Below are 9,830 nucleotides of genomic sequence, written 5' to 3'. Positions count from 1 at the left end.
TTTCCCACACTTGGCTTCCTGAAGTGTCAAGAGAGAGCAACATGACTTCAGGTATCTGTGGCGCTGGGCAGGAAGCTGGGCTTGGCTGGCCCAGATCTCAGTGTGAGGCTCTCCGTGATTCATTTGGCACTGAACTAGAATTTGTCTCTCCCGGGCAGACAAAAGTTTCTCAGAGTAGCATCTAGTTCTAGAGCAAGGCTAATTCCCGTCCACGTCCACAAGTTCACGGGCGAAAAGAAGCAAGACCCCAAGATTATCTAAGGGTTAGAGCTGTGTGTGCATCCTCTACTTGACCCAAGAAAACACCAAAAGAACGTTTATTATTTGGCCCCCAGGAATAGGGAAAGAAATGGACTTCATTCTCAGGAAACCACTTGCCTAAACCTGTCCCATGGGAATCCAAGTGGACCCATCTCCTGTTAATTAGTGGTAATCAGAAGTGAAGATGGGCTTTTTTCCCCTTTGAAGACACTTGAAGAGATGCAACTGCACCATTCACCAAATCTTAACTGCAGGGTCAATTTTTCCACTTCAAACCACCATCCTTTCTTAGCACACTTTTTTGTCTCCACTCAATTACAATACCGTCAAAGCTCATGGCACTACCCAGAAAGAGAACCAGAAAGCATTACACCCAAGCCCCTGCTGATTCCCCAACACTTACTTCTAAAAGAACACTTAGTGAAATTAATGCAGCCATATTAATTTAAAAAATAAAAGTCCTCTCCCGTGTTTCTTTCACTTGACTGAAGATGCCCGCAGAGAGGGTATCGGTTGTCTTATCAGAATAACCAAACCTCATTTTACTGTGATACCACTGGAGGCATACCCACCCATACTCAGCACCAAACTGCACCGGGATCTTGGGCAGCACCAGCCATAGATAACGTAAAACCACATCAGGGTTAAACGTTGAATAAAATATCCCATCCACTGATTTACCAGTTCTATGAAGACAGAACTGAATTTTCTACTAATCATCTTACAGACAAAGGTTCGGGACAGAAACTTAAATAGAAGGAAATTCTATAAAGCATAGTGTTATTTTTTTTTCTCTAGTGGTATTGGTGTGTGTGTGGTTTTTTTTTTTTTTTTTTTTAATTACTGGATGTTGAAACAGAACACCCTAGAAGCATTCATGTGCGTCAGTCTATCAAACCATTTACTCAAATTAAATGTGTAATCCTTCAAATGCCTCCTTTCAAATTAATGAGTTTAAGTAGCTTGAGTTCACCTGAAAAGATCCTATAGGCACCTGACCTCCTGAATTCTTTCCATTAGCTGCCCTGAAGGCTGTTGGGAAAGACTGCTTACAAGGACATACGACTGTTCCTATACATTGCTTTAAAATGCTAGATTAGCATAATCCTATCCTCTCTTTTGGGGATCAAGGCCAGTGCTACAAATGGCAACAACAACAACAACTCAAACCTCAATATTCTTCAAAGGGGGAAAAACACGCACACACAAATTCTCCACCAAAAGCCACACACCAACAGAGAGCATGCCAAACCTTACCAGCGAGCCTATGAAGAAAAACACTACCACTAGGTCTCATTTTTATTTTATTAATATTATTATTATTTACTATAAAAAGAATTACAAGTCTTTAAACTGACGGTAATCAGTGTTTCTCACAAGGAGCACTAAGAATGAGTCATAGCATTCTGCCCAAAAAAGTTGAAAAGTGCTTACGTAAATATCATAATTAGCCATCACTAGAGATGAATAATTTCTCACTAACTGCACTTTTATTTTTAAGTAAACCTTTTGTCTCTGAGCATCTATTTGAGTCCCCGCCTAGCTCGGAGAAAGCGCCTGAACATTTTGGATACCCTTACTCTTAACCTGAACACCAAGCTGAATTTAATCCAAAGGGTGCTCAACCTTGTATACCTAACCACCAGACCAGAGTTTTTATCCTGAGTTTGGCATCAAATACTGTAAAATAACACACGCTTTCTTGAGCCCCTTAAATGCTGCCAACTAGAGAGTTCTCGTTTTGTTTTTTTTTTTTTTTTTAAGTGAAGTCTGTCATGTATTCCCACAGATGTCTGCTCCTTCCTTAAACCCCTGGTAACCCCTGGCTTTGCTCCTGCTGGGCTAGCCCATCTGGCTGAAAGGCAGCCGACTTACCTAATGTAGTCATTTCTGCAGAGGATCATGCCGCTCTTGGTGTAACAGGACGTGCCGATGTCGCCCAGCTGCGCCTGGCAGCAGGAGCACTTGAGGCAGCGGCTGTGCCAGTAGCTGTCCATGGCATAGAGCAGAAAGCGGTCCGCAATCTTGCCTCCGCAGCCTGCGCAGCGCTTCCAGGAGAGGGAGCCGGCCGTTACCGGGGGCGGCTGCGAGCTGCTGCCCGGATTCACCATGGTCTGGGGAGAGAGAAAAGACAAAACGGGCGATGCAAAAGTTAGAAGTCAGGCTCAGGCAGGGCGCCTGAAGCCAGCGCGCTCCCCTCCTCCCTCCCCGGAGTAGCTGCAGGAGAAGCAGCAGCAGGGCCAGGGCGGGAAGGAGGCCGATCGGAGAGAAGGGAAGGAGGGAGGCTCGCCGGCAGCAGCCGCCTGTTTACTTTTCTCAAGCTTTGTTCTGGGGCCACGAGCTGCTCTCAACTTTCCAAAGCGCTCGCCGCTGACAATTTCAGCTCGGGGACTGTCAAAACTCCGAGAGCTAGGCTCGGTGGCGCGCTCCACCCCTCGCGGCGCCTCCTCCTCCTCCTCCCCCTCCTCCCAGAGCCCGCCTCCGCCCGCTCCTCCCGCTGCCGCCCGCCTCCAGCAAATGAGGGTCAAACCCACCCACCGCCGCGCCCGGCCCCTCCCCAGCCCCCGCCGAGCCCCGCGAGCCAGCCGCGGACCGCTGGAGGTGGCCGCCCCGCCGCAGCCACGTTCCCTCCCGAGCTCTGCCTAGGGAAGTGAGGCTGCAATTCACAAGTTGCAAATAGTTTGGGGTTTCGGCAAGGCCAGGGCTGGGGGAGGAGAGGGGGAGAGGAGGAAGGGAAAGGCCGAGGGGGAGATGGAGGTGGTGGGAGGGGAGGCAAGGTGGCGAGTGGGGGGGGGGGTGCTGGGTGTAAAGTTGCGAAACTGGTTTTTCGTATTTTAAACAGAACCTTTCACATGCCATTGTGGTGACCGCCATCTCCCATTATTGTTCCAAATCTCATTTCATTTTGAAGATCAATGAGTGTTTTCAGGACACAGGCAAGGATAATAGATCATTGAACTTTAGGATGCCTGTTAACTTCCTATACAAACACTCTCCACTTTGGTCTCGCTAATCTGCCCTTGATCAGCAATTTAAATGCGAGAGCTTTGTTCCACGGGGGGGGGGGGGGGGTATAGATAATATACGAGAAGGCACTATAGAAGCACACACAAGTTAAATTCAAGCCAGTCTTGATGTCACGAAAAACTGCTTTTAAACTCTCTCTCTCTCTCTCTCTCTCTCTCTCTCTCTCTCTCTCTCTCTCTCTCTCTACTGGGGTCTAATATAGGAATCAATTTATAAAGCTTAGCTTAAACCGATTAATTTGTTGCCTCCAATCCGGAGTCCAATAAAGTCCTAGTGTTTCTCCAGTCACTTATTCTATAAAAAGATCAAGTTATTTACTGCCAATTAAGCAGCTTGTTTTGTCTTTGTCCTCTGTAAGGCGAGAGTGTGGGCTCCCCCCCCCCCAGGCTCCCAGCTATCTGCTCAAGACATTCAGCTGCTACCTCAGAAGGGAGAGGGCGAACTTTGTCTGTCCCTAGCCCAACTTCACTGCTGCAAAGAACCGGGGAGAGAGAACGAAAGAAGGACTCCGGTTCCTTAAATAGGCCGATTTTAAACACATTTCCTCCGAAAGAGTCCCGGAACGTGTGTCCAGTGACCGCACAATAAACCAGAATAAGAACTGCACCAATTAAGCTGTAACAAAACCCTGAGAGTCTGGAACCAGGGCCGCTCTAAAACCCATTAGCATTGCATTTATCCGAATGCATCATACCTTTATGTAAATTGATTTATCTGATGCATTTACTCGAGGAATTGCTTTTTGTTACAATTTCAGCCCTGACCCAAATGAATCTGCATTTCCTGCCCCAGGTCTTTAAACTGCCCCCCCACCCCACCCCAACGTTTTAATCGCTCCGAATTCCTTTTTTAAATGGGAGGGGGAGGGAGGAGATTCCAAGCTGCTCCCCGCCCCCATCTTTAGTGAGAGGTAAATATATATGTATATTTTTTTTGAAAAGGAAACATTACACTGAGAAAAGCATCCAGTAACCCCATTAGCTAAAGCTCTTAAGGACAAGCAATACCTTAATGCTGATTAAATCTAAAAGAGATGAATCAAGAGGACTGACCAGAAACTGACTCCCCTGATAACTAAGGACGGGCCCTCATCAAGTTTCATTTAGAGTTGGAAAAAAAAAAAAAGAAAGCTTTTAAGTTAAATAGGCTTATACTCTAGTAATTACATAGCCAAGCAATTTAGGTCCTGGGATAGTCAGTGAAATAGAAAGCAGAGCTGGCAGCTAGAGGCAAAATCTGCCCCCCTTTAACAACGTCTCTGGTGTTTTTTAATGGAGACCAAGGGAGGGACAAACGTAGCGCTGGCCATTTGTAGTACAAAAATGGATGCTTAATTCATGTCTTGATTTTAATTAGGTGATTCACCGGATTTCTCCTGGATTGGAACAAAAGACTTATAAGCCAAGAGGAATTCTTTTAAAAAGAATCAGCAATGCCGGATCCTGGTCTCTTAGAGCTTTTCGGTCCCTGTTTCAAATAGTGGAGGGGGGGGTCACGACTATCGCCCCCACCCACGCACACACCACTTCTCATCTAAGCAGCCCCTGCCTTTCCTTTAGGAACTGGAACTGCCCCCAGCCCGCTCCAGGGTCCCCACCAGCCCCGTCTCCAAGAACCCTTTTGTAAGGAAGGAACCGCTACAAAGCTGGCGGCCCGGGGCTGCCCTCCGTGCTAGCTCGCAGGCCGGCCTCGGGTAGTTTCGGACTCACGCATTATCTAAGGCGACGTATTGTTTACTTGCAATTTGGGACGGTCAAGGGAAGGAAGCCAAAGAAAATAGCCCCGGCCCCGATCAGCTCCCCCCACCCCTTCCTCCCTCGTTCTCTCCGGGCCCGCGGCGCCCCCAGCCACCCCCTTACCTGCTTCTCCCCTATATTGCAACACTGCGAGAGGCGGAGGCGGCGGCGAAATGCGAGCGGAGCCGCTCGGCTTCCAGGGCAGGGGCGCCGGGGCTGGCGGAGCTGGAGGGAGGGAGGGAGTTCTCGCAGAAGCAGGAAAGGGGAGGAGGGGGCTAAGGGCTGCTTTTTTTTTTTTTTTTAATCGCGTGGCTCTGGGGCGGGTAGAGGGAGCCCCACGCTAAGTGGCAGGCGGCCCGGCGCAGAAGTGTCAAGTCTCGGCCCGAGGGTCCCGGTCCTCAGCCCCCGGCTGCGCGCGAGCAGCTGCAGGCGCCCTCGGCCCGGCCCGCGCGGCGCAGCGGCAGCCACTGCTGCAATCGCGGCTGCAAGTTTGGCAATGTGGCTTCACTTTGTACGCGCCCCCGCCCCCGCCGCGCCCGCGCTCCTCCTCCTCCGCTGCCGCCGCCTTCCTCCCGCCCGCCCGCCCGCTCGGGGCCGCCGGCGGCTCGGCCGAGCTCCCCCCCTCCCGCGACCTGCGGCCCGGGAGCGGCGGTGCAGGCTCAGTCCCGCGGCCGGCACGAGGGCGCACGGAGTGGGGAGCTGCGGGCCGGCAGAGAGCACTGGACCGATCGGCTGCCCCGCTGCTGCTGCCCGGCTCGGAGGCGGCGGCGCGGGCCTCTAGCCGGCTCGCTCGCTCCTTCGGCGGCGCTTACACATGTGTTACTGACAGAGCAGAATCCCAACTACTCCCCGGCTCTGCCGCCGACGTCAGCGACCCTCAGCCACTGGGCGGCCGGATTGTTCAGGCGGAATAATAAAACCTGCCAATCCGGGGAAGGACAAAGGGTGACTGAAACGAGACTCGGGGGGCGGGGAGCGAGGCGGGCGACTGAGCGGGCCGGGCCCGGGAAGGCGGGGGGCCGGGGTCGGGGGACGAGAAGAGACCCGGGTGGCGCGGGGGACGCGGCCAGCGAGCGCGTGCCCAGGCTCGGGACCACACCTGCCTGCCCAGCGCGCGGGAACGCGTGGAGCCCGCCCCCGCAGGGCCTCGGGGATCGCCTTTGCTCGCTCCGAGAACAGACCCTTGGGAAACTTACTTTCCCAGAAATGGGTCTCTTCCTGTTAGGGTAGAGGATTCATTCTGCCGGAGGGAGGTGCAAAAGCGGGCGTTTTGTTTAATTCTTCGGGTTGCAGATTTGAAAACCTAAAGCAAAGTGGGAAGTAGTTCCTACCTAAGTACTGCCTGCTTAACCCCATCTTGCTCCCACTAACGCCAGCTTAAACTGGAAGGAGCAGGCATTTCATAGATTGCTTGTCAGTTGCTGGTGGCTGCAGATCACACCCTGGGTTTTCAGAGATGAAGAAAACTTTATGAGCAAAGCTTTTTGCTCACCATTCTGCTTCAGTGTAGGGGATGAGATGCTAGCTCCCTCGTAGCCCCCTAAAAGCGATGCAAACCTTTGCCAGACCTGCTAGCTCACAACCCGGAGAAAGGAAGATTACCCGTTTCTTGTACAAATCAAGATTTGAGGAATGCTAGCTAGCTTCGGAGCCCCTTTCCAGGGCCAGAGCTCAGGCTGGATCCTTGCACAGCAAGTTACTCAACTTTACTCTGCCAAGTAGGCTTAATAAATCTCCAATCTGAGGTTAATATTAGGGTTGATTATTAATAGTAAGTTCCAGAGAGATTTTTCTGTTGGAAATTATCATGGAAGTGCAAAGCTGTACTGCTAAGTATCATTAACTAAAACCAGCCTTGTGGGAGACGCTTTCATACTGTATTACACACAGACTGAAGAAAGGAAGTCGAAGAAAAATCAGGCAAAACATCTACTGTCCTAGCAGCTGTGTGCAGAATTTTGCTTCTTTAAACCGCCAAAATTAGGGCAAAGGAATAAATATTGCCCATGAAACCAAGAAGAGGGTGGCTTTAATGCCAGTTAAAAATACTCATTTCTGTATTCTATCTCCTTGAATTCCTAACATGCTACACTTAAAAAATTATTTTTTATGGATTTGTATTTAACGTTACATTCTTATGATCATTCACCTTAAAGGCGTTTTTGTTTTAAAAAATATATATCAGCATGATGATAATCGGAATGTCCTATACAGACAACAGCTGCAGATGGCCAAGACGAAAACAGGCCAATTTAGGAAAGATTTTTTTTCTTTAGTCCAACCAAACAAAAAACCCAAAACAAAGCAAAACAACCCCAAAGGAGGAAAGGACACTTTAAGATATAAGACATTGTAATATCTGGGCTCATTTTTTACTTGTTACAATTTAAATCAATCAAAACAAGGCAATCAGGGATTTTGCTTTTATGATCAGACTCAGAAGTAGATACTTCTGCTTCCCCCTGAGTTCTGAGATTTCGGATGGCCTTGCCTAGCTGGTACAAGATCTTCATGGCTACTGTCGTATTAAAATATAAGAGAAGATTTCCATACCTGTTCAACCAGTTTATTATCTAAAAAAAAGTCTTTATTTTTTTTTCCTTTAAATGATTTTCTTTAAAAACCCAGAACACATAACATACAGCATCATGGTGAGTTATGGTATTTCCTAAAGTATGAACACTAGAATGAATATTTAATTTTAAAATGAAACGTTATAAATTTAAGGAGGAATGTGCTCAGGTACCAGTAAATGATTCTCTAAGGGTCTGGGTAGTCTTTGTGGAGGGAAAGAAGGGGGAAGGTTGTCAGAAAGATAGGACTTAGAACCTGTCCCGTGTCTCTCGGGTACCGGGGGCCTAAGCTTTTAGAGGTGGTTTTAATGTTTTGATTCGAATTGTGTGTGGAGTCTGCACACATCCTCCAGTAAAGTGGAATGGATGGGAATATATTCCAGAAATCTTTATTCACTGTGGTTATAGATACACAGAGGTTGTGGAGGCTAACATCTTTGACGGGTAGGAAGAGAATCCATTCACTGTAATCAAAATTCAGGTGTACTTTAACCACAGCGCCACCTCTGGGTAGACTTTATTTCTGCATTCTTTACTCTAAGCAGCCCTCTGTCGCCCAGGTGGCAAGATCAGTCTGTGTTCTCAAAAGTGCCTGAGAGAGGAAAAACCAGGGCCAGCCAGTCTGATTTCAGCTGACCCTAAACACACACATGCGATAAACACGTGCCTACTGGTGAAGGGTACCATGCTGTGTATAATAAAGGTGTTCAATTATAAAAATAGCTCCAAGAAATAATTACGATGTAAAGTAAACTTAACTAATTGAGAATACTGTTGCATTGTGTCTGCTGGTTTGGGACGACCCTGCTGATGTCACACACCCATCATTCAGCCAGTTTCCTAACATGAGACATACAAGTCTGGTACTTTAGTTTTTTTTAAAAAAGGAAACACAAACCATTTCAGGGGTTTTTGTTAAACATGAGAGCCATATGGATCCTAGATCAAGCCTTCTCTTTCCCTACTTGCCTTGAAATTAGTCATCTGTACTCCGTCTTCTCAGCTAAGGTCTTACTCCTGGACTTTGTGCTCTCCAGCAACAGCTAAGAATCCACAGATAGCAGAAGCTCTGGTCTCCTCCTGATGAGGCAGAATCTAAGACAAGCATCCAGCTCTTTGATGAGGAAAAGGGGAAGAGGTTGTGCCCTTTAAGGCCCGTGCAAAGCTAGTTTCTGATCAGAAGCCTTTTAGAAAGGACATTACAGGAGTGACCGTCCAGCTTTACTCTGCCCTCAGAGAGATCCTTAGAACTCCAATGGTCCAGGACAGTAGCCATAGTGAGGAAACTAGTTAAACACTGAGGTAGACGACTAGCTGGTGGGCTGTGTTTCTCTAGGCTGGGTATGGGGACACAGGGCAGTCACTAGGACCCAGGAGCTCTGAAGCCTATTGTCTAGACACTTGGGAATCTAGGAAGGACTACTGCTGAGCCTGGGAAAAATGTGTGGCCACCAAGACCCTCAAAAGGGGAAAGGAAAGGAAAGAGAAAAGGAAGATGGGAAAAGCAGAAAGGGGGACTAGGGAAGATGACTCAGTTGGTAGAGTGTTGGTGCCGCAGGTATGATCCAGAGTTCTGTAGCAGGTGTGGTGGTAGCACATGCCTGCAGTCCGGCCGCTCAGAAGGAGCATGGGAGAATCAGAAGCTCAGGGTCCTCCTTAGCTGTGTAGAAAAGACCAAGACAGCTCAAGCCTCATGAGATTTTTGTCTCAAAAAAAAAAAAAAAAAAAAGAACTGATTTGAAAGAAAAAAGAAGGAAGGAGGGGCTGAGAAAGAAGTATTTCACATGACAAAAGAAAAAGCAGTTGCTTTATTCCAACATTAAAAAAAAAATCTCAGTCGGGCGGTGGTGGCGCACGCCTGTAATCCCAGCACTCTGGGAGGCAGAGGCAGGTGGATTTCTGAGTTCGAGGCCAGCCTGGTCTACAGAGTGAGTTCCAGGACAGTCAGGGCTATACAGAGAAACCCTGTCTCGGAAAAACCAAATCCAAAAAAAAAAAAAAAATCTCAGTGACTATATGCGGCAAATATCCCACCGAATTATTTACTTATTTATGCTACTTAGTTTTAGATAGAAGGTTCTGGCCTAATGTGTGTCTTGTAAGGAAAATAAAACCGTAGTGAAGAAATTGATTTTTATTGAAATGACACAGAATGTGGCTGAAAACAACATGAGAGCAGCTACGTTGGAACAGCACTGAGACTGTTGTGACTGGAAATGCAATTTAAGATATA

General features: G+C 48.1%; 1 protein-coding gene across 3 annotated transcripts in view; it reads right to left on the bottom strand.

The window, feature by feature from the left end:
- Lmo4 (LIM domain only 4) overlaps nucleotides 1-5,744 on the bottom strand; it is a 19,794-nt gene extending 14,050 nt beyond the window's left edge. The window contains exons 1-2 of one of the 3 annotated variants that reach the window (XM_052179043.1): nucleotides 5,657-5,744; nucleotides 2,137-2,375 (exon numbers count right to left, since the gene is read on the bottom strand). In XM_052179043.1, coding sequence (XP_052035003.1) covers nucleotides 2,137-2,372 — 236 coding nt within the window. In that variant the 5' untranslated portion in view covers nucleotides 2,373-2,375; nucleotides 5,657-5,744. Of the gene's footprint in view, nucleotides 1-2,136; nucleotides 2,376-2,572; nucleotides 2,669-5,147; nucleotides 5,497-5,656 lie in introns of those variants that run through there. The other 2 variants (XM_052179041.1, XM_052179042.1) reach the window with 2 other exon arrangements.
- Nucleotides 5,745-9,830: the final 4,086 nt, after the last annotated feature.

The sequence above is a fragment of the Apodemus sylvaticus genome, chromosome 4 (genome assembly GCF_947179515.1).
Source record: "Apodemus sylvaticus chromosome 4, mApoSyl1.1, whole genome shotgun sequence".
NCBI classification, from domain to species: domain Eukaryota; kingdom Metazoa; phylum Chordata; class Mammalia; order Rodentia; family Muridae; genus Apodemus; species Apodemus sylvaticus.
This window is presented reverse-complemented; position numbering and strand designations above follow the sequence as displayed.